General features: G+C 42.6%; 2 protein-coding genes across 2 annotated transcripts; one reads left to right on the plus strand and one right to left on the minus strand.

Annotated features, from left to right (window-relative positions):
• Positions 1–5,474: 5,474 nt before the first annotated feature.
• On the plus strand, positions 5,475–13,531 carry pdhb (pyruvate dehydrogenase E1 beta subunit). The gene is made up of 11 exons (XM_004086154.4): positions 5,475–5,601; positions 5,697–5,756; positions 7,693–7,800; positions 8,930–8,992; positions 9,066–9,101; positions 10,826–11,016; positions 11,121–11,215; positions 11,840–11,950; positions 12,489–12,580; positions 12,654–12,795; positions 13,190–13,531. The coding sequence occupies exons 1-11, from the start codon at positions 5,563–5,565 to the stop codon at positions 13,333–13,335; spliced, it is 1,083 nt and encodes a 360-aa protein (XP_004086202.4). The 5' UTR covers positions 5,475–5,562; the 3' UTR covers positions 13,336–13,531.
• On the minus strand, positions 13,532–22,908 carry LOC101163393. The gene is made up of 5 exons (XM_004086153.4): positions 21,902–22,908; positions 17,812–17,973; positions 16,823–17,001; positions 16,508–16,748; positions 13,532–14,886 (listed from the first exon to the last, which is right to left on the minus strand). Exons 1-5 carry the CDS (start codon positions 22,325–22,327, stop codon positions 14,539–14,541), a joined length of 1,356 nt encoding a protein of 451 aa, XP_004086201.1. The 5' UTR covers positions 22,328–22,908; the 3' UTR covers positions 13,532–14,538.
• Between the last annotated feature and the right edge of the window lie 2,076 nt (positions 22,909–24,984).

The following is a 24,984-nucleotide window of genomic DNA, read 5'->3' on the forward strand; positions in this document are numbered from 1 at the left end:
CTGCTTGTTAGTGGATTAACAGGTGCAGTGACAGACAATGAGGTAATCGAGTTTTTGCAGATGTATGGTCCAATTTCAAGAGTAGTGAAGCTTAGTAGTTCTGACCCCGATTTTAAGAATACTGCTATAGTTGAGTTTCAATCAGGTCATGCTGTTGAAGCACTTCAAGAGAGGTTACCATGCCAGCGACCCACTTGGCTGTGCCCTGTGTTGTGCCCAACGAGTTATATCACTAGAGGAGACGTCACGTGGTTCCTCATGGGAGGAGAGCACCGCCATCTTGGTGAGGTCAAGTCACTGCTGCAGTGAATGCATGTGAACACATTTCTTCCAAAATTCCAGAAAATGAGTCCACGAAGGAGGAAGGCACAACATTTCACAGGTAAGTATGATAATTTATTCTTTTAATGCTGCAGGGGCTTTATTAATAGAACACATGTTGACATGCATGATGCTGCAGGGCTGTTATCAACATGCTGCATGATGTATGTATAATTTGCTGTCGACATAAATGTATATTTTATTGTGTTAAACCTATATACAGTATACTAGGACTAGGCTATTATAGTAATATAGATTTATACATTTCTGACTCAGTCACTGAACTTTTCTTGCAGGTTTCCAATGGATTCAGACTTCAGGAAAAAGTGGTTCTTGGCTATCAAAAGAGCTAACCCAGATGGATCACTGTGGTACCAACTAGAAATACAGTCTGGATGTGTTCAAAACATTTTGTGGAAACTGGCCAGACTGTTAGCTTGAAACCGGGCACCATACCATCTGTGTTACAGAAATTGATCACTCACATGAATCAGTAATAATAATAATGGATTGGATTTTTCTGTGCTTTTCAAACAGTCAAAGTGCTTACATTGTGTCCATTATTCATTCACTCCTCATTCATACTTGGTGATGGTAAGCTACAGTTGTAGCCACAGCTGCCCTGGGGCAGACTGACAGAGGTGTGGCTGCCAGTTTGCGCCTACGGCCTGTCTGACCATCACCGGGGTCATTCATGCGCATTCACACACCAGTGGAGGCCACACTGGAGGCAAGGAGGGTGAAGTGTCTTGCCCAAGGACACAATGACATTTTTGGCTGGTGGGAGCAGGGATCGAACCGCCAACCCTTTGATCATTGGACGACCCGCTCAACCACCTGAGCCACTGTCGCCCCTAGTAAATCTTTTGTTTTTCTTTGTTTTTTTTAGGGTAAATCTATTGTTGAATTATGGACTTGTTGTTGTATTATAATTGATTTAATATTATTATTAATATTATTGACTTATTATCTATATATTGTTATTATTTATTATTAGTATTGACTTATTTGTATTTTTTTAAATAATTTTACTTACATGTCAAAGAGGTCTAAAATTTCTAAACGTTTGAAAGAAATTAGTTAAAAAAATTATTTGTTATAATTTTTTAGTTGTAAAAAGTCCTGCAACTTTGCATTTTTCATTAAAGTTTGAGCTTTTAAGGCTGACTGTTTGTCTTAATTAACAGCAACAAATGATTTATATATTTGAATTATATACATATATATTATGTATAAATATATAGAAATATGAATATATATATATATATATATATATATATATATATATATATATATATATATATATATATATATATATATATATATATATATATATATATATATATATATATATATATATATATATATATATATATATATATATATATATATATATATATATATATATATATATATTACGGTGGCCCTGAAGTGCAAACCATTCAACAAATCACTCGATACAAAAACATTTTTAAGATCACAGCAACAATTTAAAAAGCGTATTACATATTAGAAAACAAAACAAAATTTCAGAAACCAAAACATAAAAAAGAAAAAAGAAAAAAAAGAAAAAAAGATTTCAGAAAACAAAATTAATTTCCAGAAAAAAAAGAAATATTACAAAATGAAAACATTTCAGAAAAAAAAATAATTTCCAGAAAACAAAATGAAATAAAAAAAAATGAAAACATTTCAGAAAAACAAAACGAAATATTAAAAAATGAAAAACATTTCAGAAAAAAAATGAAATATTAAAAAATGAAAAACATTTCAGAACACAGAATGAATTTCCAGAAAACAAAACGAAATCTTCAAAAATGAAAAACATTTCCAAACCGGAAGAAGCAGGTACTATGGGACAACGCTGATTGGATGTTGATGTTTGTCAATCATTTGAACTGAAAAGTATTTTAAATGAAGCGACGACGGATTTTATCGTCCAAACAACAATGTACCATGATAATTCCCGTATTTCCCATTTACATATTAAATCAAAAATGCAGCAAACAGATAATGAAGGTTTAAATTATTTTTTGAATATTTCGTCTGAAGCAGAACGGTCACCCGGAAGTAGTTTGTGTGGATGACGTCCGTTCTGCAGGTAAACAAAGAAAGGGATGGTAAAACGTTAACATAAACGTTAATCTTTGAATATTTAGCGGATGTGATGACAGAACGCACGCAGAAATATCAACACCAACCAGGTTTACAAATGTTTCAAAATGTCGTGAGAGGATTCTGTCTAAAGCAGCAGCTGCGAAGAAACGGGCGTAAAAGACGGCGCACATCAGGAAATGCAGTCCCGCCATCCACAGATAAGGTATGGAGGCACATTTATTTGATCTAATAAATGTAGCGTTAAACGTGATTTCTAGGTGGGTGTTTACAGACAGATCCAAGATCCTTCAGTCATACGTTAATGACAGGTTACCTCATCACCTGGAGAGGGGGGTCACGTGCGCAGGATTCTCAGACAGGTGTACCAGCAGCATAAATCAGCAAAGCTGTCAGGTAAACTGCAGCAGTTTGTGTCTCAGAATAACATTTATGAATGCTTCTTATTCACACTATTAAGATCTGTGACTTTAGACTAGAGTGTGTCAGTGCACAGAAACATGACAGTAAATGACTTGATGTGCACATCATCAGACACGTCCAGGTGTGTAACTAAAGGTGGCAAAGTCTGTAGTGTAAAATAAATCTTTAAAAAAAACATTTTAGTCTTTCAGGCAGAGGAGGAATACCAAATTGTTTTAGAATGTATTTTTTATAAGACTGAAATAATGTATTTTATTCTGAGTTTGGTGTTTTGACCCCTCCCTAATGAATTTCTGGTTTAACCCATTTTCTCCTCATTTTGATGAACTCAACTTTTTCCTGAATGAAAGATGAACGGCAGCTGATGTTTTTCTGTCAGGGATTTTTAATTTATTAATTTATCTCTGTCAGGGATTTCAATGGAGCTGGAGTCCAGTGCAGAGGAAGCTGCAAGCATGTACGAGCAGGAACTGGCGTCTCTTACCTGTGCATCTTCCTCTGGATGTGATGCTGAGCAGCAATGTGGACAAAACTTCCCTGACATGACTCTTTTTGATATAGTTGTTAAGCACAAACAGACTTTCCCAGATGCATTTTTTCCTCTAATGTGACTGACAGGTACGCTGAGTAAATGCTGAATGTAAGCGCAACATTTGATTAACTGCATGAAGAAGCCCATAAAGGAAAATCCACAACTGTTTCTTTGTTTCTGTTACTGAATAACGTATTCATGTTAAGTTTTCAATAAATATACTGCATTGCTATGAAACAAATTTGTTTATTTTCATATCCATTATTACAATCCTCACGTCAGCATTCAGTTTTTTCATTGACAAAAAAACATTTCTATACAACAGCTTTGAAAATCAAACATCATCTTTGTTAATAAAGCTTTAAAACCTAAAATGGTAAACATGGAAAAACTCCTAAATGAAGCAAGTCTAATATGAACATTTTAAACTGGAGTTTTGCTTAAAGGAACATTAAGTTGTTTGGAGTTGTACAAGTGTTTGATGCGATTCCTCAGATGTGATTTCCAGATCATCAGCCCGACGCTAAAGCCAGGAATTGTGCTTCGTTTTTCACTCCCCACTGCATCATTTACAACTAATCAGGCTTATGCAGCAGGTTAAAGACTTTTTTTTACAGGACCTGCAACTTAAAAAAAAAATTAGATATTAAGGTTAAATAATATTTATTGATTACATTGCACATAAATCATGGTGACTTGCCTTTACACTGCACAATGATATGAATGACTTTAGTCTTCTTGTATTCCCATGTAGAGCTGCCATCTGTTCTTCTGCAGCACAAACCTTTCTGGAACTTCGCTTTGAGAAACTTCACCTGCAGAAATATCACATGTTAATTCAATTAAGTATTTTATAAACTTTAAAGTTCATTTTTAAGTTTCAGTATATGTGTATATGCATGGTTCTAAAATATACAATGCACTTAAATATTATTTCCCATAAGAACTTGTTTACTGATTTCAGTCTTAAAGTCGATTTTTAGCAACACTGATGCCATATAATTACTGTAATTACTGTATAAATCACAGAATCAGGCTGGCTCGGAGCTTTTTCTCTCATGTTGTCACCGAAAACGGGAACGGCTATCATGTGAAGACGGTTCGTCTCCATCGGGTTCTTTTTGCGCATGCGCAAGATAAAAAGAAATTATCTTTTCAAAGCAGCACTTTAACATCCTAAAATTAACATCCTTAGAGACATGTGACTGACAAAAGAAAAGATCACAGAATTGATTCTTACCTAAAGATGATTGACAGCGTGAACCTCGCAGCCGTAGACATTAGCGCACAGCGTTCAAAGTAAAAGTGCTCACAAACTACTTCCGGGTGACCGTGTGTCAGGCGAAATGTTAAAAAAATAATTTTAAAGTTCATTAACAGTTTGCTGCATTTTTTATTTGATATATAAATGGGAAATACGTGGATTATTATAGTACATTGTTGTTTGGACGATAAAATCCGTCATCGCTTCATTTAAAATACTTTTCAGTTCAAATGATTGACAAAAATCATCATCCAATCAGCGTTGTCCCATAGTACCTGCCTCTTCCGGTTTGGAAATGTTTTTCATTTTTGAAGATTTCGTTTTGTTTTCTGGAAATTCATTCTGTGTTCTGAAATGTTTTTCATTTTTGAATATTTCATTTTTTTTTCTGAAATGTTTTTCATTTTTTAATATTTCATTCTTTTCTGGAATTTTTTTTTTTCTGAAATGTTTTTCATTTTTTAATATTTCATTTTTTTCTGGAATTTTTTTTTTCTGAAATGTTTTCATTTTTTTATATTTCTTTTTTTCCTGGAAATTAATTTTGTTTTCTGAAATGTTTTTTTTTTGTCATTTTTGTTTTTCAAGTTTTGGTTTCTGAAATTTTGTTTTGTTTTCTAAAATGTAATGCTGCTTTTTAAAATTTGTTTTTTTTTTAATTGTTGTTGTGATCTTAAAAATGTTTTTGTATCGAGTGATTTGTTGAATGGTTTGCACTTGAGATAGACTCTGATAGAGTCAGTGCTTCACGCGGGTGAAAGTTCCCGCCTTCTTTTCCTCTTCAGCGCGCTGATTTGCTTTCTTTTGTGACTCGTTTTCGACGCGTTTCTATGTGGAGCTTTGATTTGCTGACCCCTGTGACGTCATAGGAATCTCCTCCTACTCTCCAGTAGAGGACAGAGAAAATATGGCGTCGTCCCTGAGATCCTTCCTGCGGTCAGGAAAGGTGCATACATTCATATATATGTAGATGTTTTTAACCGTAATTTCTCCCCCAGTAAACAGCTGTTTTTTCCTGACAGACTGTCGTTTGTTTTTCAGAACGTCGTCCTGGTTCTGGGGCGGCGCAGGTTTCACGGGAGCGGATCCGCCGCTGTGCAGGTCAGCGTTAGCGGCTAACAGGCTAACAGTCACCGGACCATTGGTTTGGAGAAAAACAGGCTGTCGGCTGTTTGTTTTTCAGTTAATTGCGTGTTTTCTGACTGCTCTTATAATTTCTGGTGTTCAGTTTCCGATGTCTTCCTCTGGGCTTAGCTTCAAACGAGAGAAATGTACACGAACTGCTATGTAACCTGGATGACGTTAGCTAACTAGTGTGTTTCGTTCAGACGTTTGTGTTGTTGTTGTTGTTGTTCCCGTTTCATGGCTATGCTTTGGGGTATTCCAGAAAGCAGGTTATGCTAGCTCCCAGGGTAAGTTTAGGCTAAGGAAATTGATAACCTCAGTTTTCGGTTCCAGAAATGGAGGTATGTTTCAGAGTAGGTCAAGTTACCATGGCAACTCATGCTCTGAACATAACCTGGTCTGGAGCAGGTTTAGTTGAAGGTTAGTTTGTTTTCAGAGAGGTGAAGCAGAATGGCGTGTCCATTTGAAGATGATTTAGTGGATGAAAAAGCTCAGATAATACTTTTTCCACCATGAGAGGGTGATAAGACCACATATGGATGTTGGAAAGATAAACTTTTTTACTTTGATCTAACTTAATTATTTGCTTCAGTTAAGAAGCAAATTCGTTTTAGTTAAGTCAGTTTAAAAATAACACGTAGTTTCCAGACAGTTATTTTACTTTCATTCAAATTAATTCAATTAAGTAGGTGTAACTTTGGTGCTGCTGTTAGATTGGCACCGCAAGGGGTTGTGGGATACCATTCCCTTTGCCTGTCTGGACGGATTTGGGTTAAAGTGTGGGTTTCTGAAAAATTGTGTTTAGTTGTTGCTGTTTACTGCGTTTTGCCGAGTTATTTTGTCCTGTTATGTTTAATTCTTTCTGCACCATGAGTGAGAGGGAGGAAGAGGATGATGAGTTTATATAGCACCACTACTGGTTAGTGGTTTGACGATAAACTCAGAGACAAGGAATATGGTTAGATGAGTCAAAACTGTTTTGTTTCATTCATTTTAATGTTATAAAAATGAGAATATCTGCAGGCACAAATTTAGACATATGAGAGTTCAAGAAGTACAATAATTCAAGATGGAAAAAAATTTAATTGAATTGGAGTAAAATGACATTTAGTTTGATAAATATGTAAATTTGAGTTGTATAAACAATTATTGAGTTGGATTGACGTAAGAAATTAGGTTGAATAAATTTAACTCAATTACTTGTTATCAATTGAATCAATTTAAGTTGGATAAGTTATATATATATATGTTTCACATATGCGTCATAATGAAAATAGAAATTAGATCAGAAACTCGTACGTTCTCTTTGTCCGTTCTTTTCTCCAAGCAGAAACTCTTTCTTTTGCTGTTGATGCAGCCGTATTCCTTTTTTGATGGACGTATAATCTTCATACGCCGTCATTAAAATCTCAGACTCCGTCTCACTGAAGTATAACGCTCTCTCCAGGGTTACCAAGTCGAGCGTAATTACGCCAACTCATATCCGGTCTTTTGGAACCGACATACCCAGAGTAAGCAAGTTCAGGTGGATTTCAGCCAGAGTTCAGGGTTAAAGTCAGGCTAGTTTAAACATGCTTCCTGGAATACCCCCCTGGTCGTGAACTTGTCCCAACTGGTTCTGCTGGGACTTTCACTGCTGTCCTGTTGTTGTTGTTTTTTTAATTCTAGTAATGATTATGATCTGATCTGATCGTATGATCTAATTTAGTCCAGACTACTTCCTCCCCACTTATTCCATGCAGTCCGTGACTCTTTCCCGGTGTTGGGAGTTTAATTCCATTCACGGTTTCATGACTCTATTCCAAAGCAGGAGAAGCTGTTCCCCCTTCTACATGTGTGTGTTTCAGTGTAGGGAGGTGGGGTTCCGCTGCCACACGCGTGTTCCCTCATGCTCTTCTGCTGGTTCTGTCAGGTCACAGTCCGCGATGCCCTGAACCAGGCCATGGATGAGGAGCTGGAGCGGGACGAGCGGGTGTTCCTGATGGGAGAGGAGGTCGCCCAGTACGATGGTGCTTACAAGGTGGGCGGTTTCACGGATCACACAAAGATCAGTCGAGCGCTGGAGGCGTATTCAGGTCCCGGAAAAGAAGAGATCAGGGATGTTCCAATCAGGGTATTTTGGCCCCAATCCAATTATGAGTCATTTGATCTGAAGTCTGTAGATGCCAAGTCCTGATCCGATACTTTTGTGAAACATGTAATGAACAGATCCAGGCTGTCCCCATTTTTATTTTATTCCCCTTCTTTTATCATTTAACACCTAAACAGAGCACGTTTGGGAAGTAGCTCAATAGTAGAGTAAAAAAAAATTGCAAATATTACCTAGGAAGAAATAACTATCAGAACTATTGATCTTTTTTGATAAAGCTGGTCAAAGTCACGTGATCCATCAAGACGGACGGATGTGGTGAACAGAATCCGGTAGCTTTCCAAAATAAAACCTCCCTCAGAATAGAAAAATTTCAGCTGTTTTGGTCATCTCTTAAAAAATGCTGACTTAGGAAAGCATTATTTTGTAAGTAGCTTTTTTGTAAATTTATTTATTTTTATGATGTTATTCCTTTAGAATTTGTCCATAATGTCATGTCTTTACTGTCTGACATTCATTTCAAAAAATCCGCTGTTCCTCAGTACTCAAATATCTCTCTTTACTCCTATTAAAATACGTTTTTGGATGGGGATGGTACTTCCAATTTTACTTTAGTCAAAATATACTGCAGTGCTTTTCTTACTAGCGTACACTTTTTGGGGACTCTACCAAACCTCTGATAATACAAAATATATCAGCGATTCCTAAACAAGCTTGAAAAAATGTTTAGCAACGTGTGATATTATCTGTTGTTTTCAATGTGAATCCTAGAAATCCAGCTCCTGACATTTGCTTTCACATGTGATCCTTTTGTGTTCTGGTTTGGAACTGAAAGTCCTTTGGAAGTAATACTGTAAGACGCTGCAGATAAAAAGTTTCGTATCACACTGTCTGAGCGGTGCAGACGGTTGTCAGCTGAGCGAAGCTTTTGGAGCTCAGTTTCCGTTTCTGCTGGGCGGGAGACTCCTAAAGATGAAAGTCTGGATGCTGTGCTCATACGGAAAACACAAGGCTGAAACGGTGAGCGTCTGATGTTCTTCTGTGTGTGTGTGTGTGTCAGGTTAGCAGAGGCTTGTGGAAGAAGTATGGAGACAAACGCATCATTGACACGCCTATCTCAGAGGTGAGTGTACTGATGGTGTCAGTGTGTCATGTGTGCGTTCTCGCCTCACACCTTGTGTATCTGTGTGCTGCAGATGGGCTTCGCTGGCATCGCAGTGGGAGCAGCCATGGTGAGTTTGGGTTGTGACTGCCGTTGATCTTTCGTCAGTTAAGTGTGGGTCTAGTAAACCAAACAGGAACACAGAAAAATGACCTCATCTCAAACTTACTTTGATCAATTCTAGTTTTTACAAAAACCAGTAAGGAACCCAAACTTTGTTTTTTGTGATTGCCCTGGGGCAGTTTTGATGCACTGGTCGCTCCACCACAGTGCCACCGTTCCCTGGACCCAGTGTGGACGTGTTGTGAGCACACAATGTGAGCGAGAACATCTCCATGTCATGTACCTGGTTATTCCAGTCTTACAATAACTAAATAACTACATATAAGAGCATTTGGATTGAGACGGAAACCTTCCAAACACGACAACAAAGAGACTTTCTGGTCTGAGTTTCTGCTTGAAATTCAGACGAAACAGTCCACGAGTTGCTCTAGAAAACCCACAACATCTCACAAATAACCTGCAAAACCTGCAACCTTAGGAATTTTTGCGGATGTAACGATGACCAAAAATGTAGTGACACAATTAAAGAACACAAACCGGTGCTCTTTTTAAGGTAGATGAGCCACGATTTAAAGGCTCAGAAATCTTTGCTAGGTTTGAATTAATCACAGGTGAGAGCCAAAGTCATCAACATTTAAAAGAAAAGTAGTCTTTAATTATGTGTAATGATTCGAAATATGAACTTTTTCACTATATACATATAAAGTATTTATGTCTCTGGTAGGCCTGCACAAAAAATCACAAATTTATTGTTAGTACAATATCAAGTTGTGCAATATGCATATTTTAAAAGTCTGTGAAAGTTGCAATAAATGGTTCCTTTAAATGTGCTAAAACAGTTTTATGGCAGCTTGAAGTATTAAACAAATCCAAATCCATTTACTAGTCAGATGGAGGCCTTTATATAATGGTAGATGCTTGCCTCCTTTGTAGACGAGGGTCATTTGGGGAGTCAAGTTATGTTGACTCTTAGTTTAATTCAACTGTTGCAGTGAAATGGAAATGATATTTTTGATAGTTTTGCTATATATTCATGTATTGATCACTACTATCGCAAATTGTGAGTTTTCCTCATATCCTGCAGCTCTGGACTCAGGTGTTCTTGTCCTGATTTAATTCATTATTCACACGGAAACTTTTGGCTCACTGTTTATCATCAAATCAATAGCAAATGTATTTATAAAAAGGCATTCTCATGCTTTACATGAGAATGCCCCCTCCCTCCCTCCCTCCCTCCACTGACACACACACACCATGACCCCACACACAATGAAAACACGCATGGCTGTAATTATGAAGGAAACTTTGATTGTAAGGAAACAGTATTTGGGGAATCGTGCCAGTTGCTGGCTCAGCCATCGCCACAACGCCCACCCAGGTCGGTTTCCACTCCACAGCTGTGAGGCTGTGAGGGTGATCACCACGGCAACAACCACAGACCAGGCTGGCAGCCCCACAGGGGAAAAACAGTTCAAAGACATCAAACGTGTTTGAATACATCAGAAAATTAGATCAAATACTTAAAATAATAAAATTGGAATAAATAATCAGGTAAGAGTATCTGAAGCTGTGTCTTGAGCTTCTTCCTAAATGATGCCTGAGGTTCTCCTGCAGTCAGAGGACCTCAGCGTCCGCTCATGCTTTAAAGGAAGATCATTGAGATAAAATGAGCCAGACCATTACAACCCTCCTCCTGCAGCTAAGCCTGGTGTCTGTGTCTGATCTCCTTAGGCCGGTCTGAGACCCATTTGTGAGTTCATGACCTTTAACTTCTCCATGCAAGCCATCGATCAGGTGATCAACTCTGCGGCAAAGACCTACTACATGTCAGCCGGGCAGCAGCCAGTCCCCATCGTCTTCAGAGGACCCAACGGGGCCTCAGCCGGCGTGGCGGCACAGCACTCGCAGTGCTTTGCTGCCTGGTGAGTTTCTCTGCCTTCTTGTAGGAATATCTTTGCATCCTGATCATTTCTGCCATCAGGGGGCTCAAATCCTCGTGCCTGAGTGTCGGTGTGTTTATCTGCAGGTACGCTCACTGTCCGGGTCTGAAGGTTGTCAGTCCATGGAACTCTGAAGATGCTAGAGGTCTCCTGAAATCAGCCATCAGAGATGACAACCCTGGTGAGCCGCTGTCACAGCTTCAAGCAGCAGCAGCAGCAGCACATCAGCAGTCTGCTTTAAGGCCAGACTGAACATTTTTCTCCAGTTTAGTCCGTTTCACCTTTCAAGTCCCACTCCGGTCATCTTTTGATCCATTTCCAAAGTGTCCCCAGTCGTCCTTTAATTAGGATTTGTTTTTTTCTTTAGCCAAACTCAAAAAACCTGTGTCAGAATTCCTGCAATACTCACTAAATAGTTCACTAAATAGTGCATATGCCATTTTGTAGTGCTGTCTAAATTTTTAATTGCAAAATCGAGTAAACCAGTGTTCATCAATGCTCAATAGATTGGAGAATATAGATCACAATTCAGGAAGGAAGGAAGCTCATCGCTCACTGATTGTAGTTTGTATGTAACTACAAGCTTTTTCAAACAGCATTTCTTTCATCTGCTCCTGATTCACAACGATTTGAATTAAGAAATACAAGTATGTCCTCCATCATGAGAGAAATGCTACATGAAGGTGTTAAAAACACTAATAACACAGTTTTCTGTGGAGTGGGTCTTTAAAGAACCTCAGGTCAGGAGACTCTTCTACTGTCAGCGGCGTTGGAGATGACCCCGGTACTTGTGTTTTTGCTGCAGTTGTGTTTTTGGAGAACGAGCTAATGTACGGGGTTTCCTTCGAGATGACGGAGGAGTCGCAGTCCAAAGACTTCACCATTCCCATCGGCGAGGCCAAGGTTGAAAGACAAGGTCAGTGGGGGGGAATGTCAAAGCAGCTGAAACAGAACCCATGTTTCTGCAGAAAACCCAAATCTGTCCTGACTCGTCCTCTGTGGGGTTGTGTGTAGATTTCCTACCCACACAGTTATTCATCAGATTAAAAATGACCACAGCTCAGACGGTATGACGCATGCAGCCCTCCTGAGCTTTGGCTGCACATGGGAGAATGTTGGAGGGTGAAGGACACCTTGGGGTGCTCCTCCTAAAACCCAGATGTTTTTGGGTTTATTTTCTGGCTCCTGTTGTGAAGCTTTACGTTTGAACCAGGCTCCACGATGTAGGGGATCAGGTCCTACATACATCCTTAGCTGGTCTGTTTGGCCAGAGAAAGCTGAAGTTAGTTTGTGCCCCCCAGCCCAACAATCCAACAGGCCTTCCAGCTGAACCTGGCTTTGGCTGCATGACAACCATCAAAGCAGCCTGCCCCTCACCCACTGTAGCGGTTGTTATTCTGGGTTTCATGTCTGCTTCCAACGTTTTGCTCTGTGTGAACTCTGCTGCTCTGCAGGGAGTCATGTCACCCTGGTGTCTCACTCGCGCTACGTCGGCCACTGCCTCGACGCCGCCGCTGTGCTCGCAAAGGAAGGAATCGAGTGTGAGGTAGAGGAGGGCACTTCAGAGCCAACAGGTTGGCGTCACCGAACCCTTACCCTCCTCTCTCTGTGGGTTTCAGGTGATCAACCTGCGGACCATCCGCCCCATGGACGTGGAGAGCATTGAGGCCAGCGTGATGAAGACCAACCACCTGGTGACGGTGGAGGGCGGCTGGCCTCAGTTTGGAGTTGGAGCTGAGATCTGCGCCAGGGTCATGGAAGGTGACTGACGCACAAACAGCCCCCACCCCTCTAAAAGAAACCTCACCCTGCAAGAACAAAAGTGGGATGTTCTCCACTTCCAAAGGTTGACCCTTTAGAGCTTTTCCCCAGAAATCCTGGCTGAGCTTGGCCTTCCGCATACTTTCTAATTAGAACTACTTTACTGAAGGCCCCCTGGTAAAATTCTTCAATCAAAACCAAAATCTGGTCCTAACCTTCATTCCTGGAGTCCAGGTTCTCCGGTTACTTCTGTTACAACTCAGATCAGATGAACTCGTTTGGAGTCATCGGCCTTCCACATTCAATAGAACCACAGGAGCTCCGTCATGACTAGATGCTGGTCATCTCCACCTGAAGCTCTGCTGCTCTAAACTCCTCTTCTCTCTTCTGTTAGGTCCTGCCTTTAACTATCTGGATGCTCCGGTTACCAGGGTAACGGGTGTTGACATCCCCATGCCGTATGCTAAGACCCTGGAGGAACACAGTCTTCCTCAGGTCAAAGACATCATCTTCTCTGTTAAGAAAACCCTGAACATCTAAGGTGACCCCTCCCCAGGAAATGCTCCTCTAGGAAGAGTCTGGATGTTGGTCCAGGAAACCTTCATTCCTCAAAGATTTCTGCAGCTGAAACAGGTGTGGGGGGGATATTTATTGTGGGTATTTGCAGTTCTAAAATTAACTCCTTACATCCTTTTCTGGAGCTTTCTCTTGGAATAAATGGAATGAACCAATCAAATGATGTAAAGAACTTTTTATTGCCAGAAATGGGAAATAAACCTTTTCAGAGATTGAAGCAGCTTTGTTTTTCAGTGCTCTGATGGTGGGAGTGGTGCTGAGGCTGCACTGAGTGAGAACTCTGGAGCTGCTGCGGTGTGGTTAGGTCATCCCCTTTGGGTTCATCCCAGCAGAAAGGCACTTTACTCATACAGATCCTTTCTTCTACTGTGCTTAAAAACACTCAGAAACTCAACCTGCCTGCAGCTACCATGTTTATCAAACTCTGGTGAAGGAAGTTCATCACAGCATGTTGAGTATTAGAAACGGTTTGACAGGGCTTTCTGCTGATCTGTAGACATCCAGGCAGAAGCTGGAATCTCATCCAGCTATGAAGGACAGATTGCTGTTACAGATCTGAGGTGAAGAAGCGTTCAGGTAACAGACACATCAGACTAGCCTGCAAACACAGAAGCCCTGAAAGCTTTGACTTCATGAAGCTGCTTTAGATCCAGTGTTTTGATTGGACAGGACCTCACCGTGCTCGTCATCTTCCTCTGAACGTTCTCAAATGTTTGGCCTCCTCTTCAGCAATCGTGTGCAGATTTGTAACCCTTGTGCTATCCTAGGCACTTTAACGTTGGGAGTTGGGTCATCTAGACCCACTAGACAGTGCTCTGAACCTTTTTTCTTCAATGATTTGTGATCTTCACTGGTGTCCATGGATTACATGAAATCTTTCCACCTTTATCCACCTTTGTCATGGTAGGGAGAACACCTCAATGTAAGGAGGGGGGGGGGGGGGTCATCTAAGATAGCACAAGGGTTAAAGCAGCGAGACTTTTGCAACGGAATCACTGGAAGGACAGGCGGTGAGTTTCAGAAAGCTGCTAGCTGGAGGCAGTCATGTGATCAGCGTGTGCAGAGGAGGGAGGGGGTTTCAGCCCAGCTACCACCAGTCTTCTTCAAAAGCACCTTGTAAGATGTCATGGAGGTGGGCCTCGAGTTGTGGGCGGAGCATGAGGCATCCTAAGGAGCTGATAGGTCAGATCTTCCCACCTCAGAGTGCCCCTTTAGGAGGCCGAGCCTCACCACCACCACCTTCCTCTTTTTCTGCTCTGACCCTTCTTCCCCCTCAGATTCCTCCCTTTGCTTTCGTCTTCCTCTAACCTTCCTCTTTGCTTTCTTGCGCCTCTTCTTAGCTTCGTTCACCTTGACTGCTGATTCATCATCTTCCTCCCAAATCTCATCCTGCACTTCTTCCTGTTCCACTTCCTCCTCTACGGTCATCACCATTTCCTCTTCCTCTTTGTCATCCTTGTCATCAGTTGAAACTTCTTCCATCTGTTCTCTCCTTTGCTCGTGTTCCTCATCCAGCTGTGGATGACATGACAAGGATTAGAAGGTGTGGCGCTGACCCCATGGGGACGAAACGACAGACAATGTCAAAAAAAAAAACCCAGACATCTAAAGATTCAGTGTCAAATCCTAAAATTCACGCAGAAAAGTTCAGATGTTTTCTGCTGCAAACGCCTTCCCTAACATCACACATTTTCAACACGATTAGAGCCGCACCACTGAGTACAGGTTTTAGAAGACCACCTAGGCACGGAGATGTCGGCAAGCAGAACCTGATGGGAAGCACTGACCACGGCTCCAACCTTAAATACCAAAATATACAGTTTCCACAAAAAAAAAAGATCATGAAAAAGTCTATATTCATAATTACAAAGTATGAGAAAACACTGGAGAAATCTGCCCAAATTGGAGTGGAATGAAGTGGAGGAACAGCTTCAATAAACACAACATTCAGACACATTCAGGAGACAGGCTACATCTACAACCGGGTCGAACCACTTCTGAGCCCGGACCACTGGAGGAAACGTCTCAACTGGACCAAGGAGAAGAAGGACTGGACCGTTGGCCAGTGGTCCAAGGTCCTGTCTTTCTTCTGGGAATCAAGGTCCAAAGGTTTGGAGGAAGACTGGTGAGGAGCAGAACCCAAGCTGCTGGAGGTCCAGAGTGAAATCTCCATCCAGCCAGTCAGGATTTCCAGCACTGGTGTTGGTAAACTCCTTCAATCCTGAATCACTGCAACCGACTAACAGAAAGTTCTAGAAAACTTCAGGATTCCTTCTGCTGAGGATCTGGATGGAGATGCAGATTTCATCTTCCAGCAGGACCAGGACCCTTCTGACCTGGACCAGACCATTGAAGCATTGAAGATAGAAATATTTTTTTGATTGATTTGATATGATCAGACTCTGTCTTTATATTTTTGCAAAAACTGAGAAGTAAACTGATTTCTCCAGTTTTCTGAAATCCTGGTTTTGTGGGTTTTATAAGCCGAAACCTCAATATATGTAAAAAATAAAATAGTTGAGATCAATTAAACAGAGGGCCCTGAATCAATATTCTGACAGTTACATTTTTTTATCGAAGTATGGAAATGAATACATTTCCCTAGTAAAATCCTATTTTTTGGGAAGGGTCTGCAGGGGCTTTTCCATAAGAGAGCACATTCAAAATGACCTCCAGACGCAGCAGTCGGCCCACCTGAAACACGTCACTTCAGTCAATCAGAGGCTGACGGCTCAAACAGGACGTGCGGTTTCATCCCTTTTTTCCAGACCTGTCACCAAATGTCAGACGATTTCAAAACAACTCCATTTTTTCCAGATCTTTTGGGTTTCTGTTAGACTGTCACACCTGGTAACTCAGGTGATCTGTGTCTCTGTCCTGAACTGCTTCAAACACAGAGATACTTCATCTAAAATGAGCAAAAAGAGACAACAAGGCTCAAGAGATCATGGAAAATGATATTAATACTCTGATTGTGTCCACAACAGCTGTGAATCAGACTGTTTCTGGGAAAATGTTCTCAGAATTCTCCTTGCTCCTCCCCTTTAGCTCTGCAGACAGAGCCTTTCCCGTCACTGATTGTCAGCACAGGATCTTTAATTCAAACAAGGGCAAACCGGATAAACGTCTCACTCACCGCATCTTTGCTGCTTCCCAGCCGCTGCAGCAGTAACTTGACGGTGTCTTTGTTCTGACACAAGCCCATGGTGTTGAGGGTGTCGAGGGCGGAGCCAGAACAGCCCTGCAGGTGTAGCTCCGCCCCCAGGGCAGCTTGCAAGAACTTGTTCCTCCAGTTGTTTCTGGTGAAAAGTGGGATGGACAGTGCCACCACGGTGCGGCGCTCCAGCAGCGACACAGCCTGCTGCTCCGACAGCTGACTGTACGTCAAACAGAGGAGGCTCAGCACGCCCAACGCCCCCAGAGACCACCCGACCTTCAGCCACTGACTTACCGACTGGTTTTGAGGATGGCGTTAACATCGGGGAACATGGAACGCAGGCAGGTTCCCACCAGCGGAGCGGTCTCCTGGGCCCAGTTTGCACACCGCCGCCAGGGGAAGGTGGACAGTGGCTTCCTGCCCGACACCTTCAGGTGGAAGGGGCTGTCTGCCTTCCGAGACAGCTCCTTCATCTGCAGCGGCATGCAACGAGAAACCCAACAGCTGCAGAGCCTTAAAGGATAAAGGGCCTGTATCATGCTATATCAACTTTTGGAGCTTTTGTTAGGTTCATTTCTCACTAAAAACAACCCCACAGCGGTATTTAAAAATACTCTAAAAATGCCCTCTGACCAGCAGCCCCTCTTAACCCTTGTGCTATCATAGATGACCCCCCCCTTCCATTGAGGTGTTCTCCCTACCATGACAAAGGTGGATAAAGGTGGAAAGATTTCATGTAATCCATGGACACTAGTGAAGATCACAAATCATTGAAGAAAAAAGGTTCAGAGCACTGTCTAGTGGGTCTAGAAGACCCAACTCCCAATGTTAAAGTGACTAGGATAACACAAGGGTTAATTCATGAAAACCAGCTGGTCCTCACATTGTGACATCACAAAGTGAGGACCACACACACACACACACACACTTTTTCTGTGGAGCTAGCGGTGATTGGCTAAACGCTTTCCTTTTCTATGCACAGTGTGAACGTCCATCTTTGCAAAAGTTCAGATGTTTGTCTTCGTGGGAGAAACGCTGCCGAGGCCGACTCTAGGCTGACGTCACCCTCAGAGAGCGAGAGGCGGGGCCTCAGAGATCAAGTTGTTTTACTTCAGAGTAAGAAGATGAACTGCAAAAATAGCTCATATTTAGTAAAAAAAAAAAAAAACGTTCTTTAGTGTGCCAAAGGTAATATCATATATGTGGATACAGTTTGCTCTGAAAGGCTGAAGCACAGCATGATATAGGCTCTGTAAAGATCCTTCATTCAGCCCCACTCTCACCTCCATCTTGAGCTGCTTACTGAAGAAGTCTAACATGGGTTTGCGGGCGCCTTTGGCTGACCAAAGCACCTGGAGAGCGGCCTTGTAGCTGGCCTTGCTGACCAGCAGGGCCGCTGTGCTCTTCTTGCCCATCCTGCAGCCAGCCGCCTGCTTGTCCTTGGTCTGCAGAAAGAGAAAAGGTCAGCAAAGCCCCCCCTGCATGAGTCTGGACCCCAGTAAAGGAGGTGTGATGCCTGTAGTGCAGCCAGACTGCTCAGTGATGCACAGCTATAGTGGGGGGAGAAGTATTTGACACATCAGCATTTTTATGGGTATGCAGAATTGTCCACCGGCCACTGTTTCGAGCTGTTGGGTCTACGTGTTGAGCAGCTCACTGGAATCTTGAAGGGGTCGGGTTTGTCAAAAACGGATATTCTGAGCGATCCTACAGCTATTAAAATTGAAACACTTTTTATTGCAAACAAGATGTCAAGTGGAGAACATTTGCACCATGGCAACAGCCATCATGTGTGACAAATGTGACAAATGCACTAGACACTGTTGCCGGGGTAACCAACGAAGGTGCTGGCAGCCTGAAAAGGGGAAAGGAAAGCGCAGTCAGCGCCACAGGTGCGTCTTCTTGTTTTCCTAAAGAGACTCCAGGTGTTGAGAGCCGCAAGGTCTGCGTGATTTCCAGATATTCTTGCCCTACTCATGGCTGATTACCAGGTTCATGTGTGTCCAGCCAATTAGAACATGCCAGAGCAGGGTATGCTGGAAAACATCCAAGAATGCGGTCTGGAGTTACCATCCCTGATCTAACCAATAATTAGTTATTCTACATATTTCATCAGGTAATGACGGATGCAGCAACACCTGACCAGAACTTATGGGTCTTCTGGACAGCCAAATTGGTTGCGTTTTTTGACTTTTAAGTTTCACTAGGATTTTACATTAGGCTACATAACTGAATGTCATCTAGTTGGCCATTTATCCCTTCTAAAAAACAAAACAACTCCAATCTGATCAATTATATTTGATTGACTACTTTGTCAAAGAAAAGACGAGGACTACGTCAGTATTAACGCTAGTTTCCCTCATCTCACACCAGCAGTCAGCTGTTTGATGATGTCACAAGCATCGACACAACGGGCTGATCCGCCGCTGAGTCAACTTCCTGAACAAGGAAACTGCCTGATGTAGGGTACGGCTCTGGTTCTGGGGAATGAGGAGTTCCTGGAGGCATGGTGGTGCCTGACCAACCATGCATCTGTAGGTGATGATGAGAAGTTTATATTCAATCCGGGATGAAACAGGGAGCCAGTGGAGCGATTTCAGGATGGGGGTGATGTGCTCAGACTTCCTGACCGCTTTATTCTGGCTTCACTGTTTTGGATGTACTGAAGTTTTTTAAATATTTTTGTTTGGAATGCCAAAAAAGGGAGTTGCAGTAGTCCAGCCTTGAGGAGATACAGGCGTGGACAAGTGTTTCTGCGTCGGGAAGTGATAGAAGAGGCCGGAGTTTGGAGATGTTTCGTAGGTGGTGGAATGAGGTCTTGTATAGATCATTTAAGTGGTTGTTGAAGTTTAACTGAGGGTCAAACTGTACATCTAGGTTGGTGCTTGAGGAGGAGACAGTGATGACCTGACTGTGGAATGTGAACTAGGATATTGAGGAGGAATTAATCTGCAAGGGGTACCAACAAGTAGTGCCTCGGTTTTGCTGCTATTTAGCTGTAGGAAATTGCTGTTCATCCATCCCTTAATCTCCTCAAGGCCATCCGGTGAGATGGGATGGAGCTGCAGTGGAGTTTGGAGCGTTTTTTTTATAGATCCGTGTGTCATCAGCATAACAATGAAAGGACAACCCATGTTTACTGATGACACGTCCAAGGGGAAGCATGTAATGTATGAAGAGAATAGGGCAGAGAACTGACCCCTGCGGGACACCACATGTCACATGGAGCGGTCTGCACTTGCATCCTCCCATGAGCACGTATTCAGTTCTATCAGTCAGATATGATCGGAACCACTGCAGCACATCTGCTGGCAGTCCTAGAGAGTTTTTGGAGGCAATGCAGAAGGACAATGTGGTCCACTGTATCAAAAGCTGCTGTTAGGTCCAGAAGAACAAGCAGAGATGGTGATCCTGAATCAGCTGCCATCAGCAGATCATTCGTCACCCTAAGTAGAGCAGTTTCCGTGCTATGGGCTGATCGAAAACCGGACTGGAACTTTTCAAAATGGTTGTTTTGCAGCTGTGAAGCGACTATCTTCTCCAGTACCTTTAACAGAAAAGGGATATTGGAAATAGGCCTGTAATTGGCAAGCACTTCTGCGTCCAGCAAGGGCTTGTTGGGAGCAGGACGGATGACAGCGGTTTTTAAGGAGGGTTGGGATGTAGCCAGTACGCAGTGAGATATTTACAAGCTCAGTGATAGTTGGGCTCACAGTAGGCAAAACAGACTTGGCAAGAGCCGTCAGAAGGGGATCCAAAGAGCAAGTGGATGAATTCATTCCTCGCAAAGTTTTCTCAATGTGGGTTCTTGACACCACAGTGAAAGATAGGAAGGGTGGTGAGCTTTCAGATAACCTAGCTAGCGCTCAGAGCGAGCAGCCGCTTTATGTCACGCGACGCAGCAAGACAAGCGAATGTGGTCAACAGAATCAAGTAGTTTTCCAAAATAAAACTTCCTTCTGAATCAGAAAATAAAAAAGCGGAAAGCAACAAAGTTAGTGTATGCATTTTTCCTGTCTGCGGCTTGGTACCAGGAGGCTTTCTGACTGGCACTGGTTCGAGGCCCGAGGGTTTGGGACCCCTGATGTAATGGGAACAGGCAGCACATTGAAAAATGATGAGTTGGGGACCCCCAAAACGTCAAAAAGACAGAGGGAGCCCCTAAAATACGTCCATGTATGACAAGTTGGGTGTGAGGATGTGTTGGTTGCAACGAAAACAAGAGCTGCAACATTTAAATAGAGGCACCCATCATATTAGTTTTGCATCCGGGTCTGGGTCCACATGACCCTGCTAGTTAGCTACTAAGAAGACCAAGATCACTTTATTACATGTTTATATTGATGTAAATGTAATTTTAAAATGTGTCAATTGGTTGTGAAGAAGTACTTTTGATAGGTTTTTCTACTTTAAAATGTTTTATATTCAGTAAAACTGTTCATTTTCATTCGTTGACTTTGTGCAGTTAGTCGATGTGTTTCAGGTAACATAATGCCTTAGCATGTGTGTAGATATGCGTTTGTAAGCATGTACATGTTCACAGTTGTTTTACTTTACGATATACTCACCATCACAGGAAATGGATATAAACACATTTTATGGAAGGAAACCTTCAGTGAGGAAGATTCCCTCAGGAAGTGGAGAAATGGATTCATGAATCAGCTTTAGGGACACCTATGAACTTAGGGTTCAGTGTGAACAGTAAATGTGTGTGTGCTTTAGCAATTATGTAATTATTTCTCTCCAATGCATTTTCCTTTTTTGGGCACGAAATGCAATAGGGACTTGTTTCACACCTGTCTGCTTCCTCAGGTTCCACGGCGAGTAAAGACGATGAGAAATGTATAAATGTATAAATACACGTTTGTAGATATATTTTGTTGTTCTGATGTTCCATGAAATGTTTCCATAGTTTATATGCTGTCTGTGAGTTACTTCATGTTTGTTGTACTGTAAAATACAAATACAATACGAGGTATCAATACAATACGATGATCATCTCATCGCATAGAGTTGCCTTGAAGCAACGAACAAATATCTGGTTGGGGGGGGCAATTTTAGGGTTAGTATTATTTTAATGACCTCAAAGCTAGCCCCCCACCCACCTAAAAAAATAAAACTTAAGAAGTCATGTGGTAGAGGCAAATGTTCCGTGTATGAATTCCACATTTGTGTGAACATTTCGTGTCAGAGGATCTTAGATCAGTCCACGGTAAAGATGATCCTTGGTTCCTGTCTAGAATCTGCTCAAACTGTCTGGAATTATTTTTCTCCATTTAGATCAGTGATGCAAACAAAGTTCTGCTGTTTGAATCCGGTGTGCGCATGCGCGTGCTAGGGGCATCAGTGGGGGCAGTACGGACGGACACGCACCTTCTTGGGCGTGGGCGGCTTCAGCCACAGGCTGCGCTTCCCGCTCTGTTTCCGCCTCCCCTTGGTGCGGATCACCTGCGCGCACCTTTCGCACAGGAAGGACTTCTCCGTGACCGTGGACTCGGGGAACACCCACCGCACGGTGTCCGGGGTGGTGAAGGTGTACACCGCCCTGCGGTTGAAGGAGCGTCCGTGGCGCTCGAACAGCAGCTGGCAGCACGAGCAGTTCCTGTCCTCCGGCCGCGCGGGGTGTCGCGGCGTCACCCGGGAGTCCGGGTCCGTTCCGGGACAGCCTTCCTCCACCGGAACCCTGTACTCCATCCCGGCGGCCACAAACGCAGCCGCCGGCGGGCTGCCACGGTCACCGTCCGCCGTGTTCGCGTAGTCGTGCTCCGCGGCGGGTCGGTGCTGCTCCTCGCTGGCCATCAAAACCCGACCTCCTAATACCTCCTAAAGACCAGGAGCGCAGACGGACTGGAGGGTCATCCACCTAAAGCTAGCCAGGAAGAAGAACCGCCCGGTGGGGGCGACAGCAGCAGCGGGTGAACCGACGGACCTTTGTTTATGGAAACCGGTGACTTCCGGAGTGGTCACGTGCAGCTCAACTCTGACTGAGGCGACGATAAAAGACTGAAAGCAAGAATAACCGACACATGAAGCGTGCCATAAGCTGGCGGAAGGCTCCACAGGAAACAAACGCCACAACTTCCGGCTCTCCGCCACCTGATGGCCGCAGGTGGCGCCCCTAGCGGCAGGCGGCGGGCCTACACCCGACAGATCCAGTTTTTGAGCAGAGGGATCACTGAAGGGGTCAGGAAGAGGAACCGAACGTTGTGTTTATATGGTGTGAGGCTGTGCAGGACCTGATGGTCTGTGACGCTGCTTCATCGGAGGAAAGCTTCATGGAAAACTCAAGTAGAAAGGATTTCCACTGGAACAAAATGTCTTTAATAACCATTTATTAAAGGTTTCATAGACTTTTACTGAACATTTGCAAAGAAGACAAGTTGCTCCTCCCCAGCCCCCCAAAGCTGCCGGATTCAGAGGTTTGTCTGATTCCCCCCGACTCGAATGCTGAGCGTTCTGACATCAAATTTTTTTCAGGTCCACCTTCACCAGTTTTCAGGAGGAAAATAACCAAACGGATCAGTGAGTCAGGAACTCCTTTAAATTCACTGCAGGAAGATGTAGAGAAACTGTCAGCTGATGAGCATTAATGGAGACCAGCCAGTTCAGGCTTCTTCTCTGCAGCTCATTTGAATGAAATTTTACCAAAGATGGAGCAGAAGCTGCCTCTAGCTCTCAGGGAGAATGCAGTTAACAGGATACAGGGGCCTGTTCTGCAGCACATAAGGTTAAGAGCATTGGCCATTCTGTACGTGCAGTCAGAAAAATAGTGCTGAGCCTTTTGAAAAGATGGAGTTTGAAAACGAAGCTTCAGCAGTGGCTTCTGAAGGTCAAAGCAGAGCTCTGGAGGAGCAGATGATGTTCCTGCTACATCCATTTCTGGTGTCAAATGTTGGATTAGAGCTTTTTCTGACCAGATCAGAGTTGCTGAACAGGGCAGAAATTCTTTTATTGAAAAACTTTAGCACAGGTTACTGGGACATCTAACAGAAGTTTTGAAATTATTCTGGATGGTCACATGACCTAATGCTTGGTGGCCATTTTGTGGCAAAGTGTGAGATGTCCAAATTTCCACCCTAACCCCCTTACTACTAAAAAAACTATATAGTGCCCTGGATTTTAAAAGCAACTCAGACACCATGCTCACTACTTTTTGTCTTCTCTAAATGGCGAACAAGACGTGATTGATTTCACAAAGTTAAAATCGAATTGATAAGAGTGTTTTTTACGACAATCTTCCATGAATCCACTGTCTTCTGAAAATAAAAACGTTAATGGTTTGTTTAAAAAAATACATTTAAATACATTTTAAATGTATGCATGAATGCACACTGGTTTTTTTCGCAGAGACTTCTGGGAAATTTCTAGGGCCCTGGATTTTGGAACTTTAGATTCGGACAGCACTAGAAAATAGTGAAGCCACTATGTAGTGCACTATGTAGTGAGTAGTGAAGGAATTCAGACACAACGATGGCGATTTTCCCTTTAAATTTTACACACATGCTGCCAGCTTAAGTCTACAACAACCCAGAGTTTCATCGACCTTTGACAATGGGTACAGGCTCATTCCTAACTTCTCAGCCATCATTAGCAAGCAATTATGGAGAAACATGTTCCAAGTAGAAGTATGGTGTTTCATGGCTGCCTTTAATTAACCTTTGTTCTATCCTAGGCACAAGGCCTGCACACTTTAACCACAAATTTATCGTTATCGCGACATCGAGCTGTGCAAAAGACGGCGAAAATCGCCATAAATGATTACCTTAAATGTGCTAAAACAAAGTAATGGCAGCTTGAAATATTGAACAAATGAAATAAATCCCTTTATGCATTTAACCAATCGGAAGGACCCGTTTACGTTGTTGATCAATCAGATGAGCCCTTTTATGTTTGATGTTTGCCTCCTATGTCGACAAGGGTCAGTTGTTGTATCATTTTTAAACTGTTGCAGTGAAATGGAAATGATGTTTTTGGTTGTTTTGCTATTTGTTTATATACCACAAATTATATCGTTATCGCAATATTAATCACCAATATCGCGAGTTTTCCTCATATTGTGCAGCCCTACTAGGCACTTTACCGTTGGGAGTTGGGTCATCTAGACCCACTAGACAGTGCTCTGAACCTTTTTTCTTCAATGATTTGTGATCTTCACTGGTGTCCATGGATTACATGAAATCTTTCCACCTTTATCCACCTTTGTCATGGTAGGGAGAACATGTCAATGGAAGGGTGAGGTCACCTAAGATAGCACAAGGGTTAAACGAGCGCAAAGATAACAGAGTGAGTGAACCTACCACTGGAAAAACACAACGCTAACCAAGCGACCCCACATTTTACAACTGCGCGGATGCAATCCTAACTGAGCGACACTCCTGCGCGGTCACTGGGTTTGTGAGCAATGTTCAGGGGGTGTGTCTGTCACTTGGGGGCGGTAACCTTTCTGGTTGGTCAGA

This window comes from Oryzias latipes, chromosome 5 (assembly GCF_002234675.1).
Source record: "Oryzias latipes chromosome 5, ASM223467v1".
Classification (NCBI taxonomy): Eukaryota; Metazoa; Chordata; class Actinopteri; order Beloniformes; family Adrianichthyidae; genus Oryzias; species Oryzias latipes.

Coding starts and splice junctions, on each gene's coding strand:
- pdhb (XM_004086154.4), top strand. CDS start 5,563: ATGGCGTCGTCCCTGAGATCCTTCCTGCGGTCAGGAAAG. Junction 8,993..9,065: donor TTGACACGCCTATCTCAGAG/GTGAGTGTACTG, acceptor TGTGTGCTGCAG/ATGGGCTTCGCTGGCATCGC. Junction 11,951..12,488: donor GGCCAAGGTTGAAAGACAAG/GTCAGTGGGGGG, acceptor GCTGCTCTGCAG/GGAGTCATGTCACCCTGGTG.
- LOC101163393 (XM_004086153.4), bottom strand. CDS start 22,327: ATGGCCAGCGAGGAGCAGCACCGACCCGCCGCGGAGCACGACTACGCG. Junction 17,974..21,901: donor AGCCGCCCACGCCCAAGAAG/GTGCGTGTCCGT, acceptor CTCTTTCTGCAG/ACCAAGGACAAGCAGGCGGC. Junction 16,749..16,822: donor GCCATCCTCAAAACCAGTCG/GTAAGTCAGTGG, acceptor TTTGACGTACAG/TCAGCTGTCGGAGCAGCAGG.